This window comes from Aricia agestis, chromosome 14, assembly GCF_905147365.1.
Source record: "Aricia agestis chromosome 14, ilAriAges1.1, whole genome shotgun sequence".
Classification (NCBI taxonomy): domain Eukaryota; kingdom Metazoa; phylum Arthropoda; class Insecta; order Lepidoptera; family Lycaenidae; genus Aricia; species Aricia agestis.
The window spans coordinates 726,340-751,441 of NC_056419.1; the positions used below are offsets into that span (position 1 = coordinate 726,340).

Below are 25,102 nucleotides of genomic sequence, written 5' to 3' on the forward strand. Positions count from 1 at the left end.
GGTCATTGACTGAGTCGCAACGGTTCCATCTCGGGGCGTGCCAAAGAGCGATGGAGCGCAGCATAATGGGAGTAAGATTAACAGATAGAATAAGAAATAGCACGCTGCGCTCCAACACTGGTATAACAGACATAGGCATAAAGGCTGCCAAACTGAAATGGGATTGGGCGGGTCATATTAGCCGTATGCATCCTGACCGCTGGGCAAAGTTCGCCACAGACTGGGTACCTGATGATGGACGACGCCGCCGCGGTCGACCTCGCAAAAGATGGCGCGATGAACTTGACACATACAAGCCAGGTTGGCCGACGGTGGCGATGGATCGGGATGAATGGAAGGACTTGGGGGAGGCCTTTGCCCAGCAGTGGGACTGCATAGGCTCTTAAAAAAAATTGAAATTTCATATAATATTTATGATTAAACTTCAATTTAATCAAGATAATAATGAATGAGGCTTACGTCAAAATCTTTATTTATTAATATTTTTCTCTAATATGCGGCAGCTAAGCCATATTTTTCACAGTTGTATATTTCTAAACAACTGCAATCTGCGAGAGATTTTCAATTTTCTTCATCCATTTTTCTATTTCCCAGGCCGCACATTATCACATTAAAAAGTAATAACTTGTGATATTGCCGGGCGAGCGGCGGTTGACGGTGGAGCTATGTCGACTTTTTATATCGATTGCCGTTAAAGTTCAATGAACAAGATTTTTTTTTAAAAAGTGTGCTAAGTCCGGTCGCAAACTACATAGAAATTTGTAAAAACTGTCCTTATAATATTTCGAATCAGTCTTTTTTAACCCATCGATTCCCAAGCAGCAGCCGGCTGCCACGTAACAGTTGAAAATGTGTCTGCGATACCTACGATGGAGGTGCTAAAATTCCCTATCTCAAAAACTACTGAACCCATTTTGATGAAACTTGCAGCATTCCCGTTGAACAATATACCTAGTACAACAAAAAAAATATTGAAATCGGACTTGTAGTTCCAAAGATATGCGAACACAAACATAAAAACATACATACATTGATATAGACTACTCGTAACATAATATACGAAAACTGGGCAGTTTTTCAAGTATATGTCGCAGCCAACTGGTTTAAATAGCCGTTCAATCAAACAGCTAGCCCTTTGACTGAACAACGCAGCCCCCCGCCAAAACAAAAACAAACACAATCCAGAAAGTCCAAAAGTAGGTTAGGTTAGAACTGTGACTGTGCTGCGGCAGCAGCCGGCGACCACCACAAAACACGCCTCAGAATTTTTTATTTTTACTTATTGCATTAAACTTTTGGTCACCCCATAAACTTAATCCGAGAATAATCTTTCAATAAAATACAAAAAGTTTTCCTATTCTCCCAAATTACATAATAAGCTAATGGTCGCCCTAGCTAATTTGCCATTAAACCAGTTGGCTAAGCGTCGTCTAGCTGTAGTGTTGAACGTTGTAGTCAATAAGTCGGCTAAACGACGTATAGCCGTGTGATTGAATGGCGTTGTTCAGTCAAAGGGCTAGCTGTTTGATTGAACGGCTATTTAAGCCAGTCGGCTGCGACATATACATACATACGCGTCGAATTGACAACCACCTTTTTTTGAAGTCGGTTATTAAATAATTTAGAATTTTATTTTATTTTGCATTTTTGGATGACTTTCAAGAAATAAGTCATGTAAATTAAAAATCTTTTTCCGATATGACAATGAAATCAAACATTGTAGGGGAAAATCAGCGTCAGTAATGGGTATTTATATCAACCGCCAGATGGGCTCTCGCAGCGGTTCGCTGAAAATTCACTCCTTTGTGCGAAAATATATAATACTTTATTGCGAATTTTTTTCATAAGCGAAATCGACGTTTTTCAATTTTATAATGGTCTGTGTTGGTGGCGTATCCTTTGTTAACGTTCGAAAGTAATAAACAAATTCGTATTTCATATTCGCTTGGCAGAAAAAAATATTTTTTATGAAAGAATTTTGCTATTTCAGTAATATAATTAACTAGATGACGCCCGCAACTCCTTTACGCAGAAATTCGTTTATCGTGCGGGAACCGTCCATTTTTTGGGATAAAAAGTATTCTTTGTCCTTTTCCGGGACTCAAAGTATCTCTATACCAAGTTTCAGCAAAATCGGTTCAGTAGTTTGGGCATGATGAAGTGACAGACAGACAGACAGACAAACTTTCGCATTTTTAATATTAGTATGGATATTACAACAATTACAAGCTACCTACAACACATAAAAAGCCAAAGTTTGACAACAAACGCACCCTCTGTTTGTAAGGTATAAGAATTTATGTGTCCCCATATGAATTCTGCCACCACGTCGTCTGGATATTGGTTTTTTCCCTGCAATTTGGCGGTAATTGCCGGTTTGGCGGGAAACAGGAGTCGCGTGTGGGAAACAGGAGGCAGGTGGCGCTGGACACGCCACAGGGAATCCCCGGGAAAACGGGACATAATATTTTATTCAAGTCACTACAGACTTGTTGCGAGCCACTGCGTTGTGACTTGTGAATTGTGGTCGATATTGTGTTCGCTTGAATGTGAATTGACTGATCAAAACACAGGCTAGTCTTATTTTTTATATACTAAAATCTACACAATATGATTACTAAAATATTAACTTACCTAAAAGAGATAATAAAATTAAAAAGGAATATAAACTCAGATTAAAAATGTTCAACAACAATCGAAAACGCTTTCGATATTGTTTACTGCGCCTAAACCAATTTGATACTCGCATTTACTCAGATTTCGCTCTAAATTCAAATATTATAAATTAACAACAATATAATCAACAATAAAAGGGAATGGGGGTTGAGATGAGAAAAACTCAATTTTCCCGCGTCGTTACAGGCACGTTAGCGCCGGCTGCGACTTCTGTCCCCTAATTGGACTTCGGAAAACACTTTTTTAATCTGTTTTCATTTATTGGACACGTCATTCTTTAATGGAGATTGTTTTGACGTATCTCATAAAAGTGAATGTTTTGTTTCTATTGTTCGTGTTACGAATATTATATGTATGCTTGATTTTGTTCTTTTATTACGGCCACAGAATAGGTAATAGTTGTTACGGCCTGATTTTTCGTTGGTTTTTTTTAATGTAAAAAATTACAACTTTACTTACTTACATGTTTTTATCACAAGATAACTAAACATTTAGGTCCCGGTAACTTCCATACTAATATTATAAATGCGAAAGTGTGTCTGTCTATATGTTACATCTTCATGTCCAAACGCTAAACGTATTTTATTGGAATATTTTGGTAAGAAGATACTTTGAGTCCCGGGAAAGACATATTATGATACTTTTCGTCCTGAAAATATGTACGGTACCCGCGCCATAAACGAATTTTGGCACAACGGAGTTACGGGCACCAAGAACTTAAATTGTTAAATAAATAGAAGTTAATTGCTATAATAATTATCATCACCACTAGTAGCATTTTGTTATTTTTCTTTTAGAGACATTTTTAGTGAAACTTACAGCTGTTAATATTTGAAAAACCTCCCGGGCTATTAGTAGAAGGCTGTTATTTATAAAGCACTTGCCAACAGCTGCGCTGCATACAATGTAAGATGACATTTTAAACAAGAATTCTGTTTCGTAACTTGTAAGTTCCAAACTATAAATAAACGTTTTGCGACAGTTTTCTTTTTAAAAATAGACGATATTAGTTTGTGCATGGGAAGCTTTGGAGTATGTTTTTATATTTAAATAGAGTTACTTAAACAATAATAAACAAAAAGCCTACTAAACACTTAATAAAAAAACAAAGATAACTTTATCATATAAGTAATAACTTATGCCCGGTTTTGAGGTGTATTTACTGTTGTCTGAAGCTTATCTTTTTAACTGGGTTGTGGATTGCTTTTGCGCTAGCCAACTGCCAATCAAAACCATTACCTGTCATAAGCTTAAGAACCCGGTCACCAGACTGTGAAATCCCGTAAAAATCTGTTATTTCTCTAATCGTTGCAAGTTGCAACACCATCAAACGAAACTAACCCCCGGGCGGTCGAGCCGAAAGCAATCAAGATTTAATCCCGGGGATAGTCTTAGCACTCCCACCTCTGTTCATAATTTAGAGGGTCAACCCTTCTTGCCCGGACATTAGCTCTTATTGTACTGTAAGCCCTCAACTGTGTCTTAGCTAAATAAGTTTCCGTCTTAAGCTGGTTTAAACTGGTGTAGAAATGTTAGCCTAGCGGAAATGAAAAGGTCTTCAAGTCTTTATATTAATCAAGCTTTCATACAAAATAAGCTGTTAAAACAAAAGTTTGTAAGTGTATTTATTAGGTACTTTTTTACACAAAAACTACTTAAAGAATTTTGATAGTAAGTGCTTTAGATACTATTTTTATTCCTAAAAGTACATAGCTTTCCCGGAATATAACTAGGTTTTACTCGTTTTAAAGCCGTGGGTAAAGACTAGTAAATTATTAGAATAATTAAACTGCTATTACTTTGAGAAAATCGCATAGAATTTCTTCTATTATAATTCTAAGAAACTCTGCCTTATCCTCCCACCACACAGACCGCGGTTGCTCATGACTTATTAAATTAATAATTCAGCGAGTATCTTGAGTGGTTGTGTAGTGCGGAGTGCCGTTGATTTGATCTATTATTATGTTATGCGTTCCTGGTATAATAATATTTTTTTTTTTTGTGAGAATATACAATGCAATAAATGGAAACAGGATATTAATCATATATGACATCCGCAATATGGGAGAAGTGAGAAATGTCAAAGAAAACTAATATTTATGGTAAGTCCCAAAATATTCTATTTCGATTTGAATTTAAAATTATGACTGTTTAATTTGGCATTATCTAAGTAATAGTAAATTCAACAACTACTAAGCATGCATGGATTGTATAATAAATAATAATTAACTTTAATTTATTATCCCAGCCTAAGGCCGTTCTCACACTAAACCTACTGTGAGCCGCTGAATGTGAGCGAATGTTACGCAGTTTATTGTATTTCCATACAAATTCACTTTTTCGTTCACACCTAACCGACAATACGCCATTACGCTAGGCGTAGGCGCGCACATCCGATACCGTATATTTTCACGTTCACTCAAATTCACACTGGGAATCACAGTGAGCCTGCTCAGATTCGGCCGCGTATAGTCAGTTTGGTCTGAACACGCGCTAACCGTCGCTAATCAATCCGCTAAAGATTCACTACACACCTAACGCGAATAAATCAGCGGGGCTAAAATGGTCGCTTTGAAGAATCATGATATGAATCATAATATGATTCATTTTTCTAAAATCGCAAAATGCAACTCTGCTTGCAAGTCATTTCTGTATTTTTGTACTGATTTGACATTTGTCAGTTCGACAGTTTTGACAATTCATTTGCTGAATTGATTGAGAGGAATTGCTAAATGTGACCGTTTTAGCCCCGCTGAAATGCTCAGTGACGATCATACGTCATGTCATGCTCTAATAACTCCAATTAAGGCAATTAAACCAATCCTTCAAATCAGATTATGATCTAGAAATCTAGATTAACCTCGGCTCAGGTATGGCCTAAATGTTTCCACGGAAAAATCGTTAATCTTCCTTAATGGGTAATGGGCTAATTATTATGGCATGAAATATTATGGCACGGATGTGGCACGCATTTATGATGTGGGCACAGGGGTGGATATTTATAATTAATATTTAGATATAATATGTAACGGGTCCCGCGCGGAAACATCTACTGTGGGCCTGGAAAAGCGATCTCACTACAATATAAATATATTTCGTGTTTCCATTGAGATACCTAATTTAAAATAAAAAGTAAGTCTCAGTTAGGCTTCTTTTTTTATTTTTCACAAAGTGAACTCGTGCAAAAAGAGACAACACATTGTTACATAGTTTTTTTTTATTGAGGTACTCAGTTATAATCTTTAACGACAGTATGCGCTATAACGCTTAGATGTGTTTAGACGATCTAGAATGAAAAAAAGTACTGTGCTACTCCCCTTATATAGTTAATATCTGAAGATTAAGGATTAAACGCTTAAAATCGACCAGCCTAATCGAATAACAGTTGGATTTGGCGATTGCTTTTCCATTGCATTGTTCCCGGGGGACCTTTTACCCCTCTTAACATTTATATCGGTTTTACATTGTCTTACTCTGCCCTTACCCTTACTCCACCCTTACTCACTTACCCCGCGGCGCTGGGCGTGAAAAATAACGTTAAGAAAACTTATGAAGTTGAAAATCTTCCAATGTTTTTGCGATTCTTTCATCGTTAAGGGCTCATGCTCACAATGAAAAAGGTCTTTGTGATGTTATTTTTGGATTATATTTTATTTGTTTGGAACACACCAAGGTGTACTCCTTTTCTGTTAAGTGATTTTGTTTTTTACGCGACGATGGCATAGTAAGGATTATTTTTCGTTATAAGACTTATTACGTCTTAACTATCAACGCAATTTACTTTAATCTACTGTTCCTCAATTTGTTACCACAAAAACTCTGGACGTTTAGTTAGCAATTTTTGAGCTTTCACTATTATTCTTACACCAGGTACCTATTACATTACAGCCTAGTTGGATTTTTGAGCCAAAATTCGTTTACCTCAGTAATTCAGCATTATAACAAAGTATTTTTAATTCTCAATATGTTCAATCGCAAGTACAACAGAAAATTACGTGGTGGTTTCTGATTACAAATAGCGGCCAATAAGACAAATTGTTTCAATACTGCCTGGAACTAGTCGATGTTAACCACAGTCGTTACCTTGTGGTCACTTGACACCAGGTGCCCGCAAGCTCGTTATCTAGGTTGCTCACTACGTAACCGAGAAGACTTAGATTGTTAGGTTTGTCTTAACAATTGATCCGTACTTACAAATGTGAAAGGGTGTCTGTATATTATTTACGAGATATTTTGAATACCTAGAGAGGATATAGGATACTATTTATCTCGGAAAATGTAAGGTGCCAGCGCAATAAACAGCTTCTAAAGGTTAATTCAGACCGCAAAGCGACGAGACGAGGCGCAGCGAGGCATTTTGTGTGGATTTGACAGAATTTAATTGCGTGAGACGTCTTGCGAATCTGTCAAATCTATATAAATTTAGAAATGCGGTCGCGTCGCTTTGCGGTCTGAATCAACCCTTACATCAAGTGTCTTCACAAATATCGGTACTAAACATGTTAGCAGTTAGCGTAGATTACTAAATAGATACTACGAAGTCTTTGGCCCTCCCCTTTAAAATAGTAAGCCTGCTTTATATTACTGCCTAATATTCCTCTGTATTTTGTAAATGTTTCGATACATTAGACAGAGGTCTCATATCCGTTCTGCACATAATCTGAAAATAATATCCGCTTGAACCTTTCTGCTGAAAACCTTTCACCTTTTTTGTCACCTTTTTAATTGACTGAAGCGGAAAAACTAAATTGTCATTTGAAGCGTATGATCAAGAATATTACAAAAATAACCTTTAGATTATTCCAATTTAGCGCTGGATTGCTACTGGAATGATGTAAGCGGGCACTGGAATGCACAGGAATGCACGTAGCAAGCCAGTGCTGGATTGGAACACTGGATTGGAATAATGTAAGCCCGCTGTTATTGTTTGCATATGAATTTCCACTTGAGCTAGAACGTAAGCGGGACCCTAGACGAGCAAATTTATTGCGCAATATCACATATTGCATAATATTATTTACTGTTTAGGGTTGATATTGAACATCGCACGCCTTCAATCTAATTGTCAAATAAACTGTTCAATATTGAAGCGTGTCATTGCATAAAACAATTGATAGTTTAGGGGCCGGCTATTACTAATCGTTTGTCTAAATATTCTGCCTTCTCTTAGTGTAAGTACTCACATACGATTTTGCTCGATCGAGCAATTACGTAGAGTAAAACCCGCGGCTCGGCTTTCGTCCACACATTCAGCATTGCTCGATAGTTTTACTCCAGTTCGAAGGAAATTAGCTACGAATAATAAAAACTAGTGTCAAAAAATATTTTGTCAAGCCGGCTCGATTCAAGCCTTCAAACTGGCTCGATGCGATCGAGCTGTGAGTTTTGCGGTCCACACGGTGGTTTTTGCTCGAATTCGAGTAAAACTATCGAGCAAAACTGCATGTGAGTACTTAGCATTACATAATTTAAAAGAAGATTATAAGATATAGAGCCTATTAAAACCCATAGTAAACTTGTTGTCGGTATATCTTTTGAATGCAATTTACCAACTTATTTGCGTGAGCTTTGTTATAATTTGTATGTTTGTAAGTTTGTACTACATCGAAGAAATTGATTCATAGGCAGTTGATGGACCTACGTCATTTGGTCGGCTTATTATGTAAATTCAATGTTAGTTGTGATCGATCGGATGAGTTTGACCCAACGCGACCAAATTATTTAGGTCCGCCATCTGCCTAGGACTCAACTTCTCTGATAGAACATGCATTATACAAATATGTATATGTATGTGTGTGAGGGTGCGGAAATTGAGTTGTCGCGCGTCGATCGCGGCCGGAGACAGCGGCACAAAACATTCTAAAACTAGGAAATAGCTTCAAAACGCTTTCTTACGACTTCAGTGAGAGATTTTTCTCATTTAATATGAGTGCGATGCTATCAATATCACTACATAATATACAGTACTCCCAAATTAATAATGCGCATGGAAATCTTCGCTAATTGTCGTAATCACGAAAACACCCGAATCTATGAAACGTAAGAGCCCCAAACAATGCACACAAACAAATCTGCCACAATACTTACCTAGCAGCAGCAGAACCTGTAATTCAATACTGCTAGATTGTAATGTATTAACATTAATGCAATTCAGTTTCTTTTCTAGTCAATTCCAGTAAAAAATATTTAGACCTATATATTATAAAGACGATCTCTGTGGCTCAATTGGTGGGTTGTTGGTAGCTCGAGCCGGGGTCGCGGGTTAGAATCCCGCCGACGGAACAAAAAGTTTTCTAAGTTCCCGGGTCTGGATGGTATTAAATATGTGTATGATATAATAAAAATCTTAAATATATGTATAGTTGGTATAAAAGTATTAAATATATTTCCGTTGTCTGGTACCCGTAACACAAGTCCTTTAGGTACTTAACACGAGGCCAGACTGACGTGGTTTGAAGCGTCCATAGATAGATAGATAATAATTCCCCAAAGAACTGAAATTCTATCTCATAAACAGTTAGAACAATAGATGACGGTCACAACTCCGTTGCACCAAAATTAGTTGATCGCGTGGGAACCGTAACTTTTTCCGGGGAAAAAATATCCTATGTCCTTTTCTGGGACTCAAAGTATCTCCATACCAGACTTTAACGCCTCCGTGGTCTAGTGGTACAGAGCGCGGCTCTTGACTCGGAGGTCGTGGGTTCGATTCCCGCGTTGGAAACATGTTATTTCCAAGTTTGGTTAGGACAATGCAGGCTGATCACCTGATTGTCTGACAAGTAAGATGATCCATGCGTCGAATGGGCATGTAAAAGTCGGTCCTGTGCCTGATCTCTCGCCGGTCGTGTCGGTCTTCCGTCCCACTGGGTTATGAGAGTAAAGGAATAGAGAGTGCTCTTGTGTACTGCGCACACACTTGGGCACTATAAAATTACTCCTGCGTAGCTGGCCTGGTTTCAATGAAACCGTCACCGAAACCGGTGTGGGAGCTATTATTATACCAGATTTTAACAAAATCACAGCAGTGGTTTGGGCATGAAGAGGCGACTGGCAGATAGTCAGATAGACTTCGAATTCATAATATTAGTATGGTTTTTCTTGCTGTAAGTTAAAGCGAACTGTATCTAACACGGCACGACGCTGCATTAACGTTGTAGAATAGAGGTGTAGGTGGATTCGTTATTTGTGTATGTATTTAAATCCCGGGCAGCGCGCAGTAAATCTGCCCGTACAATGGAATTGGCACGCTACAGACTGCAGACTACGGACGGGAAAACGGGACATATTAGTGAATATACTGAGCTTGAAAACAAGATAGGCAACTTTCAAGTGTTTAAGTATTCACAATATGTGCACCAATATAATGAAGATGATACGTTTGTTAGAAAACTATGACTGTACTGATTTTGATAAATAATACGTACATAGACTTGTACATAGACTTGAACTTGACCGTACAAGTCTGTTCTTTTGGCACACGAAGTCGCAATCTACTTATATTAGAAGGATATAATCCAAAACTTCGACTTACAATGCACATAAATAGAAAAGTCACAGCTATCAAGATCATAATATTAGGCTTTCTCAAGATTCAATTTACTGTTTTAAAGAATCCGTTTTTCACATATCGCGCTTAAAGTAAGAGTAAAATCTATTAAAGTCTTTAAAGTACTCTACGCTCGTAAGAATCCTTTTAGAATGTAATAAAACTTTGATTATATCCAAACTATTCAAAGTACGTAACCCGACCCGGCTTAACACGTATATTACCCACAGTATAAACTATATACAGTATATCATCTTCTTCTTACACCATCTGATACATACACATTACACATTAGTATGGTTTCAGTACCTAGCTCAATTGCTAACGTTTGCAAAGTTGATGTTTTGTGCCTTATTACTTTCAGTTAAATATACTAAAGACCAAGCTTGAATTATTCTATCATATAAAATGTCAAACCAACGTAAAACGTTTATTTGATTTATGTTTTTTTGGTGTTTGATAGGAAATATTAAAGTCACTGAAAGCAGCAATACTTACTTCTAAAATCTGTGAGCAATACAAACAGTTCGCACGCACGTAGAGCTTGTCCAACTTAAAATAACTCAGCCCTCTCTCGGATTTACAGTACAATATTTGCCATTTATATCAACTAGTGAAGTAATGGTGGGCATCATTTCTTGTAAGACAAGCTCTAACACTTTACTTGTCTCTATGTTACGCGAGTTTTTCAAGGTGACGACTAAGTTACTCTACCGTATATGTACTAGAACTTTCAATTATATAAGTTAGGCATTATCTCTGTAATTAACAAACATAACTCCTAAACACGTTTGCCCTTCGCTAAGACGGTCGCCGGGGACCCGTACCCGCGCTTAAGGGCTGAGGGTTTAATCCAAGTTATGTCCGAAGACGTCCCTTACTTAGGGCTCTTGTCATATAACTGGCTAAAGAGTAAATAAGTGTTTTATAAGGAGGGATAATCTAGCTCTTATAGCGAATATAACGCAAAGGTCAAAGGCAGAGAGCGCTAGGAGCACATACAATAAATAATCCGACGTGTTGCACATATTATGACAGAAACGTTGTCAAACGTCGAACAAAACTTTTTGTTTTCTGGTGCTGGTGCTGCTGTCTAGCGTGAAAACATTGCAGTAATATATTATTCTCTTGGTTTTATCCATAAAGAAGACAAGCCCCACTGTATCCAGTAATTGTAATTAACTAGAATATGTTGTCTGCAATAACCAAAATTCGTTTATCGCTTGTGACGTGGGAACCGCATTTTGCCGCGATATAAAATGTCATACTATTGTGTCCTTTTCCAGAACTTTAAGTATCTTTACAGTAACGTTTAATTGAAGATAGCATGGTGGGTGACAGACAGACCGGCACACTTTTTCATGTATAGTAATAGTATAAACTATAGTAAGTACAGCGTTAGTATATTATGAATATCCTATTGCATAACGTAGGAATAAAATGTAAGTTAACTTGTTGTTTCTAAAGCAATGTGGAAAAGTCAATCCGACTTCTTTGAAACTCGTTATACTCGAAGACTAAAATAATAACGTCACAACTCACATCTAGAGAACACGAGAAATACGTTGAGGGAAAGTTTTCAGGTAAATTAGGAAAACTTATGCAACATGTTGAAATCTTGATGAGAGGAATCATTTAGGCGAAATCTCGAGCGCCATTTTTGATAATTAAAACATGAAGTTGTTAAAATGCAAATGTCTGTGCCGTCGATGTACGGTGTATAGACATAAAATGATTTCCCTGGTAAAAAAGTTACTAACAATAATTTATAAAATGTTTTTCATAACGTTGTTATTTGTTAATATGATTTTGGTATTACAGGCAAATGAACCACTTTTATTATGACTTAAGGTGCTGGTTGGCGGCGGGCGACATGAAGCAACCGCAGATGACGTGTCGCGGCGACACAACTGGTTTCTATGTATTTCTATGAAAGTGTCGTTAGTTTCGTGTCGCTAGCTGCGGAGGGTATTTCATAGAAATACATACAAACGTCTTCGGTTGCTTCATGTCGCCCGCTCCCCCTTATGAAATAAAAAAACTTGAGAGGTGTCAAGGGACACCCGAATGGAACGAAGTTATTTCTTATGTTTAACAAACCTCTCAAACATATTATACACTCAAAAAATATTAAAAAAAAAAAAACTATTGACGCCCAGGAATACTAACAACGCGTAGCTGTTTATTCTCAAAAAATGCCATTTAGTTGACGCACAGGAATACTATCAACGCCCTCTGGTACGTACCATGCATGCATGCATACTAATAAAAAAGTGTCGAGGTCAAATATCGTTCTGTCTAGCCTCCTTTACGTGTGATAAGGAACTTCGTTCCAAAAATTCTTAGATAAGTTTCTCTATAGCGAGATAATATTTAGATGAAAACCATGATTTTTTATTAATGACTACAAATTAAAATTACAATCAAACATTTATTTGTCAATTAAAATATACAGTCAAACATTTTAATTTTTCTTGTTTGTAACACATTTTAATATTACGTACTCGTATAGCCTGCCTTAGGGCATGTTTTCTGATGTAATTTCCCTCGTCTGTGCCTCTTGATTACGCTGTCAGTTTAGCGTAGTCCGCGCTATTGGGACATCATCCCGCTGTAAATATGTTAAGTCGGCTATTAACATTCCGCCACTCGTCCCACTCGGCCCGACTCGACCCAAACGCGTCAATTCGCCCACCACTGGTCCCATGTTCGCAAATTACACGCCAAGAAATCCGAATTGAGCTGTCCGGAATTCAATTAAGCAGAGGTGATGATTCATTAAATAAATTTAATAATGATTTTGTTTCAGAGGTTAATTTTAAAATGAAAGTAGGTAGGGATGTTGCCTGCAACATCGTTGCGCTAAAATTCGTTTATCGCGAGGGAACTCTAATTATATTTTCCAGTCCTATTTATTACAAAAAATATATAGATTTTAATATGTATTTCCATCTTTTTTTTATTAAATAAGGGGGCAAACGAGCAAACGGGTCATCTGATGGAAAGCAACCTCCGTCGCCCGTGGACACCCGCAGCATCAGAGGAGCCGCAGGTTCGTTGCCGGCTTTTAAGAGGGAATAGGGGAGGGTAGGGGAGGGAATAGGGGAGGGTAGGGAAGGAAATAGGAGAGGGTAGGGAAGGGAATAGGGGAGGGTAGGGAAGGAAATAGGAGAGGGTAGGGTAGGGAAAAGGGTAGGGGATTGGGCCTCTGGTAAACTCACTCACTCGGCGAAACGCAGCGCAAGCGCTGTTTCACGCCGGTCTTCTGTGAGCCCGTGGTATTTCTCCTTACTTACGTGGTATTTATCCTAAATCCTAATAGATGGAAATACTTTTCAAGACTCATACACATTTTCATTTTTATAATATTAATTATTATCCATTATTGCTTTGCGGAATCTCGATTTCATCATTAATTTTATTTTTTAATGCAATAACCTTCCAAGTCCACAGATTATAAATTAATTAAATATGTTTTTTAAGGTAAATTATTCTTTAGATGTAAGATTCTTTATGTAAGCTAACATTTCAATGATAGTTTAATCTATTTGCGGTTTTAAAGATATACCTTCTTAGTATAATTGGTTTCTTTGAGCTAGGTAGAGCCAGGTACTAGCTAATACTGTACAAGGTACGCTCAGGATTTGCGAAACGGATCAGCTACGCCAGGGAACCGATGTTGCCAGACGAGATTTAGATTAACCCAAATTCTAAAACAGTCTTCAAGAAACCGTTTCTGAAAAGTCTTATAAGTAAATGTTTTGTATGTTAAAAAGAGAATAAGTTTGTTTGTATCGAATAAATTCCTACGCTAGACTAGGCTATTTTGATAAACTTTGCCCCCTAAATAGACCACTGGACAGGTACTTAAAGGCTTCTTGTCATCTTAGAAAAAACAAACTTTTTTAAACTTGTATATATATGCGCGAAATTACCTCTATTCAGTGTTTTAAAAAGTTCTACTAGTAGCTACTTAATATTTGATATAATATGCTGATGCAGCCCTGAGTATTGAAGAATTTTATATTTATATAGAACGAGCTATTGCCCGCGGCTTCGCTCGCGTTAAGAAGGATTATTATATACAAACTTTCATCCCCTATTTTAACCCCTTGGAGTTGGAATTGATCAAAATCCTTTCTTAGCGGATGCCTACGTCATAACATCTACCTGCATGCCAAATTTCAGCCCGATCCGTCCAGCGGTTTGGGCTGTGCGTTGATAGATCACTATGTCAATCAGTCAGTCAATCACCCTTGAGTTTTATATATATATAGATATAAATGTTTTCCCCGAAACGACTAGCAATATAAAGGGGACTTTCTCCGCAGCGGGCAACCCCGAGTAAATTTTGTTACAAAACTCAAATTGAAATCCGAAGTTGCTGCATCTTAAACGATCTAATCGCGAGTCGAACGCTGCGGTCGGAAGTTTCTGTTGATGTTCATCATGAGCTGATGTTGGTGCCCTGATTCTACTATTGAAATGGAATATAATGCAGTTTTGTTTCTTATTCGATCCAGTATATTATAAGGTGTAACAAAACTAAGTGATAATACTTTAGGGTGTGTATGAGTCTCCTGTATTTAGTTCGCAATGTAATAGTAGCGCTAAAATAGCAACTTTTTTTGGGTGCCTGTCCATACAAATCACAAAAAAAAACTCTTTTAGCGCTACTTCTTTCACAGTGAACCATATATAAGTGACAGATGCACACTTAATTGTTAAATCCTGTATTTCCTATCTTCTGAATGCTGGTTTAAAAATACAGCTGTTTTAAGATTAGTTTCTTAATACTCTAAGATTAGTTCTAAAATTAGTTTCTGTTCAAAGTATTATTGATTGGTTAAAATTTTGACGTAATCAAAAGCAACCAGCAAAACAGTTAAAACAAAGTTAACTAAAGAATTTTATGTTATACAGTTTAAAATATTATGCCATCATAACCATATGAACGTATGTTAATACGCTAAATAGAGTTATGTTAATCATTGCGTATTACGTTAGTATACAGTGACCCAGCAGTGGTTATGTGACGAGCAATGGGTAATTCAAAACCGACGAGGTAATGCAAGTTGCTGTTAAATGTACCGGAAATTTTGCAGATAATAATTTATTAAATGTTTGAATTATAACCCTTACAATGCAGTTTTAGTTTAGGTATATTATTATCGCGCGGGTACCGTCCATTTTTCAGAGATAGAAAGTATCGTAAAGATAATATAGAAAGTATCGTAAAGATAATATAGAAAGTATCGTAAGGATAATATAGAAAGTATCGTAAGGATAATATAGAAAGTATCGTAAAGATAATATTATGCTTTCCCGGGAGTAACTATCTCCATACCACAAATTATCTCAACACCAAACAGCAAATTCGGTTCAGAGGTTTGGGCGTAAGTAAAGAGGTACCAGACAGACAGACATGCACACTTTGACATTTACAATATTATTAGTATGTATCTTCGTAAGTGGACGCAACTTGAATAAGAACCCTGTTATAATGAAACTTTTTAATCGGGACTTAACGCGACTTATTTAAGTGGTAATGCTACTACGAGTACATACTTTTTCTCGACGTTTCGGCCGTGTTGCAACGGCCGTGGTCACGAGGGGACTGCAGGAGCGCGACGTCTTCGTTTGCACCGGGCGGTCGGTTCTACGACTACCCTCGAGTTGTCCAATATTTGTGTTCCAATAAGAAAAGTCAGTAGGTTCACTGCGACACACAACACTAACTGTATCCGGGTTTACACTTATAGACAGAGGTGACACACGCGGTTTGCACTTATTGATCACTGGATTCCAGGAGGGCGACAATTAAAAAGTACAAAAATTTCAATCGTGAGGACGGATTTTTGTGTTTAGACACTAAAAGTACCAGGCGCTTATGAACGCTCAGAAGCCATCTCTATCCCGCGATCTCACACCTCTCTCCCAATCTCAATGTACTAGGCTCACATGAGTAATGAAGAGTTTTTTTGTTTGTTTCAGATGAGGTGATGGGGCGGTAGCAGCATGCGGCGAGCCCCCGCCGCCGCTCTGCTGCGGCTGCTGGTTGTTGCAGGTGATTGTCTCTTTCTTACTAACCTTTTCTGATATATTTGGTCTCTTTTTTACTTTCTCCTGACAAAGTAATTCAATACTTCAAATTACAAATTACGTGGCTGTAAAGAGAACTAACGCCGCTAACATATATGACTGGAAATAGCTATGTCCGCACTGTGCACTTTCATCTTCAATTTTCGTCATCAACTTTCATATTGGCGCATTCAATAATTGAATGTGTCAAGGAACGCAATGCCAATATTGTCATTGTTGAAGTTTTGGATACGGTCAGAGGACATGCGTCGCGGGCACGCCTCACGTTCGGTGTTGACTGCGCTATAACGCATGCCTTGACGAACACAAAAAGGCACAGTGTGGACAAAGCTAACGGCTTTTTTGCGTTTACGCTTTCTATTAATGTCATCCACGCACCAAAACATCCAATTAAGTATGTTTCTCATGATTGGCCCAGGCGATAGTAAACGAATTATTATTCACTTCTTAGAATAAATAAATTGACAGTAAAATAATTAAATATAACTTTTGTTGCTCGTGGAATCTACCTCACTCTGTAAACAAGTAAACATTCCTACAATAGTATGAAACTTTAATCGTAAACGTTCAGATTGAGTGGCGATAGGGTCGTAATGTTAAAACGAAAAAGTTCAGGTTCAGACGTAACGCCCCCCCGGGAAATCTGCTGCAGCAGACGGGCATTATTCTTGCTGGCTTGCTGCCCGAGACCTATAACCCTAACGTGCTTTATATTAATAACCTCGTTGTGGAGGTTGGTTTTATTCAGTTTTGCAGCACTTGAATGTGATAAATTTTATTCAAGGCCATTTGAGAGTGATCATCAGTTACTATCAGCTGTTAACATTAAAGGTGAAGAAATTGAAAGAGTGAGTGAAGCGAAAAATTTAGGAATCGATATGGATGAAAAATAACGTTTTGAAAAGCATAAAGTAAAAGTGGTAAGCAGCTGCTTCTAAAGATAACTTTTGTATAAAATTAGAAAATATACCTGCTGATCACTCAACCTCACCACTCTGCCGCGTTTTGAGGAAGCTCGCTTTAGACACGTTGACAGTAAAGTCTAGAATAATCTGCTACCGCCCCTACGAGCTTTAAAGTTTATTAATAACTTTAAGCTTAAATTCAAGCTTATAAAAGTACTAGGCTTACATAAATATAGAGGAGCTAGCCAATCGACACATTCAATAACCTCTTTTATCTTCCAGGTGGAATACTCTTCGTGAACCCATACTCGGACGAGCGGGTGGATCTGAGCGAGGTATGGGTGGAGGTGCCTTCGCCCCTAGTGGCTCTGGGGGGCGACGTCCACATGCGGGTGCGCGGCGCCCCCGGCGGCGCCCTGAGGGTGCGCCTCGCCCGCGAGGACGACGAAGGGCGCGCCCTCCTCGCCACTATGCCTCTGACCCTGGACTCGGACAGCCGCCTGACGATCCCCTGCGGGTACTTCTCCAGGGGAGGCATCTACTACATCGAGATAGTAGCAGACAAGGAGTACGTGTTTGAGGACAACTCCACGATCGACGCGGTCAAGGTCAAGCGAGACGTGTCAGGAGTTATCCTCGAAACGGGTGAAGGCATCATCAAGACGTGGAAGTTCGATGTGCTCTGGCCGCCTGCGACGCTCGACGTGACTCCAGAACAGATCCAGACGTATCCGGAGCGGCAAGTGACGGCTATTCTGGAGTTTCCGAAGGCCGTGTGTGCTCCGCTCAAGTCCAATGCAGACTTCTGGCTGGAGCTGCTGTACTGCGGTCACTCGAGCGGCGGCGCGGTGCTGTGTGATGGCAGGAACACCAGCTCTCATGCGCATGTGCTGTATTCTGAACAGGTAAGCGCTTTGATATCCTAAATTTCTGATATTATCAATTCGTCCAACCAACCAACTAAGGGCTCCCACACAAAACTACGAATCCGCATCGCATCGAAATGTACTTATGAGTTTTGTTGCAGATTTTTGCAATGCGTGCCCTCAAGTCGGGTCTTCAGATAGAGAGTAATTTTAACACATGCCTATTTTTTTTATTCAATCCGTTTATTTGCTCTAAAAGTGGCAAATAATTTTAATTTTTCAAAATTTATCTCTATATGGCGACCGGGCTTAAAAATATATTATTCCCACAAGTACAATCGAGCAAATTACAGTAAAGACAATTTTCATTAAAATTTTCTCTACATTAACAAATTAAAACGTCTAAATCCTTGAGAAACTACAGAAAAAGCCTACATTGAACTAAAATCTTACGTTTCGTGGTTTTGAATGGAGTCCAAAAAACGGTATCTCAATAACACGTCTCTTTATCTCGGCTCTGAGGGTCTGCCGTTCGAAGAGACTGGAGAGCCTTGAATTATTCTTGTACTTTTAATATTTTCTAAAGTCGAGAAGGAGCTCGTTATTCTTGGGAAACTAATGTGGTGGCATTATTCGAGTGAAGTCGGGTTTTGGGGTTCCCTGGCTGAAATGTTTCTTGATCTGTTTCTTGATCTTGATATATTAAAATATAATTATTATTTAAAATTAGAAATTACAACTATTGCAATTAAGTACTTAGTTATAAATTACATCTTCTTAAGACCTGAAAGAGTTTCTTTTGTAGTTAATTGGTGGATAGCCTTATCAGAAAGTGGTGAAACAGGCCCTAAGTATTGTTATTTTTCTTAACATGAAATAAACAAATAGTTGACAATAACAAAATTGTAATAATACTCAGTGGACCGGACCACTTTCGATGCACGAGCCAGTGAATATTGTCACAGCTTTTATTATTTCCTCTTGTTACACTGAATGAAATATAACTAGACGATGCCAGCAACAACGTTGTGCTAAAATTCGTTAAGCGTGCGGAAACCGGGATTAAATTAATATCCTATGTCCTTTCCCGGGACTCATAGGCCGGTATAAATAGTCAGTACTCAAGATGCATCTCGGTCTCAAGACACGGTTCTGGCTCTGTGATTGGTTGGCTATCAAAATTTGGACCAATCACAGAGCCGAACCGCGTCTTGAGACCGGGTCGCATCTTAAGTACTGACTATTTATACCGGCCATAGTATCTCCATACCCAGTAACATTGGGTCTGCGATTTGGGCGTGAAGAGGTAACAGACAGACAGACAAACGCTCATTTGCATTTATAAATTATAATACTAAGTATGGATAGTAAAATTAAAACCTCCTGTCTGTGAAATATATTTTCAAGAATACGGAACCACGGCGTAATTTCAAGTCGATCTTCACATACCGTATTTAAGTTTCATTATCTCAAAATCGCTAGCGCAAATGAAAAGATATCAGATATTCCTTTGGATTGCTGATGCATCTTATGTATTACTAGCGACCCGCCCGGCTTCGCATGGGGTATAAAATAAAATATAGCTACTAAAACACTAAAAATGATTAAAATCGATTCAGCAGTTTTGACTTGTAAATTCATCCGTGGCCCGCATTTGTCGGTACCGCCGCAAAAGCTACTTCCCGCAATTTTTAAATCTGTAATAATAATTATCTTCGAAAATATGCATTTAAAAATCATAATATGCTGTAAAGGGCCATATAGATTTACATTAAATCAACAATGTATTTAAGTTTTTCTTTTAAATGTATCGAGGAAGGTATTTCTTGTCCTGGGAGTTTCAATACTACGCTTTTTCATTTGACTTTTACTACTAAAAAAGATGGAGCTTAATTCTTTATTTATTTACTACCAGAACACTAGAGGTTTGCGCACTAAGTCCCATGCCTTTTTGTCTAACGTATTGCAGAACAACTACGATTTAATAGTTTTAACAGAGACTTGGCTCACGCCCGACTTTAATGACTGTGAATATTTCTACAACAAATATGATGTGTATCGGAGGGATCGAGCTATAGGCGACGGGCGGGGCTCCCGGGGCGGCGGAGTACTGATAGCGGTGCGGCGCGGCGTGTGTGCGCGAGCCCGCGACGACTGGTGCACTGAGAGCGGCGCGGAGGTCGTGTGGCTCAGCGTGGAGCTCCCGGCCGCGGCGCGCGCGCACACTATGCCTCGTGCTCCGCGGCGGGCATCGAATCGAATAATACTTCACGTTGCGAGTTGTTACTTTCCGCACGGAAGTAATCATGCCGAAACTCTTCAAAAATTTTATGATAGCACGTCAGATATTATATTAAATAATTCTAATGATTACTTCTTAATACTCGGCGATTTTAATATCTCGCACGCGACTTGGTATCACGACGGCGACTCGATGTTAAGTTTAAATACGAACAATGACTCTAAAGCCACTTCGCTAGCAGATTTTATGCGATTAACCGATCTTTCTCAGTATAATGCCTGTACTAACTGCAATGGCCGTATTTTGGACCTGGTGCTCAGTACTGGTGACTGTTCGGTGACGAGTTGTGCGGACCCTCTCACTGCTGAAGACCCCCACCACAAATCGATTTGTGTAAATTTCACCTTAGCTGCTACTACATACTTGAAGGAGAATAACCGGATTAAATTTATTTACCATGCTACAGATTTTAAGCAGATGAGCGAAGGCATCTTAGCTATCGATTGGGTGTCGGAACTTTCCTATCTTAATACGGAGGAGTCAGTTACTTACTTCTACAACATTTTTTATGACTTAATGGATCAATTTATTCCAAAAAAAATTGTCAAGTCGAGTACGAATTTTCCCCCCTGGTATTCTAGGTCCCTTATAAAACTAATTAGACAAAAATCGAAAATTCACAGTAGATGGAAAAAGTATAGCAATGCCTATGATTACGAATTATTCAGAGAATTACGCTCGAAAGAGAAAAAACTTCAAAAAGAATGTTATAATAACTTTATAAAATTTTCTGAGGACAAAATAAATTCATCACCAAAATACTTTTGGTCGTTTATTAAGTCTAAGTTAGGGTCTAACTCCGTACCCGCTTACATGAATCTGAATGGGGAAACTTCCACTGATCCAGATCATATCTGTGATATGTTTAACGACTATTTTAATTCGGTATTTGTAGCTTCTAGCGACACCACACATTCAGGTATGAACGTTTTAAATGAGTCGTCGCCGGTTAATTTATCAACTATTGAATTCTCTCAACCTACTGTATCAAAATATTTTAAGCAAGTAAATGTAAATAAAGGAGTTGGGTATGACAAAGTACACCCCATACTTATCAACAAGCTGCATAGGGAACTTTCAATACCCCTTACTTTAATCTATCGTAAGTCAATCTCGGAAGGGTGTTTTCCAGTTATCTGGAAAAAGGCTTTAGTGACTCCTATCCCAAAAGGTGGTGATAAACACGACATAAAACAATACAGACCTATATCGAAACTTTGTGTTTTTGGGAAAATTATGGAAAAGATAATTACTTCCACATTATGTACACAAATAAATCATGCTCTATCTGACGAACAGCATGGTTTTCGTAAGTCACGTGGGGTTGCTACTAATTTAGTGTCTTATACAGACTTCATACTTAACGCCATGGATGCAGGATACCAAGTAGACGCCGTGTACACCGATTTCTCGAAGGCATTTGATAAAATAAATCATTCAGTTCTCATCAAAAAACTTTTGGAGCTCGGTGTTCACGGCGATTTACTGAGATGGGTGGAGTCTTATGTATCCAATCGTAGTCAGGCAGTCGCGCTAAAGGGATTTCAATCTACGTTTCTAGTGAACAGGTCGGGCATTCCACAGGGGTCTATTCTGGGACCTCTTCTTTTCATCCTGTACGTATATGATATTCGAAAATGTTTCAGGAATTCTCATCACCTTCTCTACGCAGATGACACAAAAATCTATAAAATTATCAAGACAAATAATGACTGTATTGAATTACAAAACGATCTGAATAGTCTCGACTCATATTGTGAAGCTAACCAATTATATTTAAATACTGACAAATGTCATGTTATAACTTTTACGCGGAAGAGAAACCCAATCGTTTTTAACTACAGGATTAGTGGTCGAGCCCTTGGTCGGGTGTCTTCAATACGCGATCTGGGAGTGACCCTGGATTCCAAGCTGAATTTTAATGAGCATATCGATGGGATTGTAGCTAAAGCTTACAAACAACTGGGAACAATTATTCGTATAGGTCAACCTTTTAAACGCGTAGAAACGTTTAAGCTGCTGTATAATGCTTATGTTCGAAGTGTTCTTGAGTTCGCGAGTGTTGTTTGGAATCCGGATTATGCTTTTAACATCAAACGTATTGAAAGGGTCCAGTTTAAATTTTTGAAAACACTAGATTTTAGGTCTGGCTCACGGTCTACTGACCATCTTGAGAGTGCAGCTAGACATAATATTCAACAATTAGACTTAAGACGTAAATATTTAGATAGTGTGTTTCTTTTCAAAATTCTGCATAGTTCCATTAATTCCTCTAATCTCTTAAGCAAAATTTATTTAAAAGTTCCGCGACCATCTTCACGTAGTATGGACACGTTTTATGTCCCGCCCTATCATACAAACTACGCGAGAAATACCTTCTTCAGGCGATCATGTTCCTGCTACAATAATGATCTGAATTCTGTCGATATTTTTTCAAAAAATTTAAGACAATACAAAAGAGAATTAAATGAGGTAATATTTGGTTCATAAAATACTTATTAATAAATTTATTTATGTATTATCATTGCATTTGTGTGTAGGTTATAGGATACTTTATAATATGTAAAGTTGTACTTTTATTATAAAAAAAGTTGTATTAGTTGTACTTTTTTTGAATGTTAATATTTTGTATTGATGTTATGGTACTTTAGGTCTAGTTGTAGTTAAAACGTTTATACATATTTGTTAAGGACTGTTTGTTACCTAAATAAATAAATAATAAAAAAAAAAAATAAGTTATTTAATTGGATAAGGATTAATGCTGTATTTATGTACAAAATACCAATATACAATAATTAAAATTATTAGATTAAGCGAGCTGAGCTGAACGCAACATTTTGTGTCAGCATTTTCCTTTGACGTTGTAACATTTTATCCAACCATACTAATATTATAAATGCGAAAGTGTGTCTGTCTGTTACCTCTTCACGCCCAAACTGCTAAACTGATTTTGCTGAAATTTGGAATGGGGATACTTTGAGTCCTGGGAAAGGCCATAGGATATTTTTCGTTCCGGGAAAATGTCCGGTTCCCGCACGATAAAAGAATGTAGGCGCAACGGAGTTGCAGGCGTCGTCTAGTAATTCAGTTTACAAACAGCACTAGTTGGATTTAGTTCATCATCACTTCTACCCAGGGCCGGATTTATACTTTTTAATCAGTATAGGCCACTTTAATTTTGTCACCCCTATGTACGAACTCTGCCGCTGTCCCAGGAGGCACCGCCCCTAGGACGCCATAGGACGCTGCCGCTCATAGACCACGGTCTATGGTCTATATGGTGTATGGTAAGGTCTATGGGTCATGGTCTATACTGCCTATACCAGAGCTGCCACCAATGTTCTCCCTGTTCCCCAGATCCACGGTTTCCCCGGCCGCCGGACGATGACGCTGCGCTGCGAGCTGTTCGGCCAGGCCGGCGACTACGCGCTCACGCTGCGCCCCGCCGCCGCCGCGAGGGACCTCGTCACTGCTTTTATTAAGGTATGAAACTATTAACAAGAGAGTCCTGCATGTTTATACAATGTGTCACAAAACGATGTGATAATACCAGAGTTGGGCAAAAAGTAATTAGATTAACGATTACACAATTACAAATACATTGTAGTTGTTAATCTGATTACAAAATAATCAGATTGATGAAGTAATTGTGCACCTGAAATTAACCAGTAGTTGATTCGAATGTAATTGGAATAAATTTTATTCTAATTACAATTTATTCAGATTACTTGTAATTTAAATACATGGAATTACTTTTTTTTTCATAATGATAAGTCCTAGACCCTAGTTTAACGTCGGTGTATCCTGGATTGACAGTTCACAATAGGACTTCCCATTTCGTAAAATAATCACAAATATTACATATTAACTCAGAAATAATATCTACTTATAAACTAATTTTTTTTTTATGAAATAAGGGGGCTAACGAGCAAACGGGTCACCTGATGGAAAGCAACTTCCATCGCCCATGGACACTCGCAGCATCAGAAGAGCTACAGGTGCGTTGCCGGCCTTTTGAGGGAATAGGGTAATAGGGGAGGGTAGGGATGGGAAGGAAAGGGAATAGGGGAGGGTAGGGAAGGGAATAGGGTAGGGAATTGGGCCTCCGGTAAACTCACTCACTCGGCGAAACACAGCGTAAGCGCTGTTTCACGCCGGTTTTCTGTGAGAACGTGGTATTTCTCCGGTCAAGCCGGCCCATCCGTGCCGAAGCATGGCTCTCTCACGTATATTTAAATTGTGGTTCGAATAAAGGTGAATGGCAGGATCCATATAGCATAATTTTGTTGTTGTTTTTCAACAGAATTTTTACTATGTACACACAACAGAATTTTTATTATGGCAATTAGACTATCTATTTTGATAAACTTATCTAAATAGGTATTTATAATGTAGATCTATCAGAATCTGATGGCGATTTTTAGCAGCAGATTATCAAAAAATATCCTTGATCATTAGATAGTTTTTTATATTTGCATGTTTCACACACAGAATCAGGCGCTATAAGAAAAAAAAGGATCAAAATGTTTTATTCCAATTACCCCGGTATTGCTAGAGTCAATACTCAATTTACTTTCTCACTTTTTGCTATCAGATTCTGGTAGACCTATCATTTTATGTTTTATTTTTTTAATGTTGCCATAAGTAAAATACTTAATAAATACTAAAGTTATTATAGAAACGTTTATTATGAATTATTATT

At 38.1% G+C, this 25,102-nt stretch overlaps 1 protein-coding gene across 1 annotated transcript in view; it reads left to right on the forward strand.

Annotated features, from left to right (window-relative positions):
* Positions 1 to 25,102, forward strand: part of LOC121733963 — a 220,587-nt gene that overhangs the window by 158,369 nt on the left and 37,116 nt on the right. The window contains exons 6-8 of the mRNA XM_042124370.1: positions 16,220 to 16,292; positions 17,515 to 18,137; positions 23,758 to 23,883. Of these exons, the coding sequence (XP_041980304.1) occupies positions 16,244 to 16,292; positions 17,515 to 18,137; positions 23,758 to 23,883 (798 nt within the window). The 5' untranslated portion in view covers positions 16,220 to 16,243. The remainder of the gene's footprint in view (positions 1 to 16,219; positions 16,293 to 17,514; positions 18,138 to 23,757; positions 23,884 to 25,102) is intronic.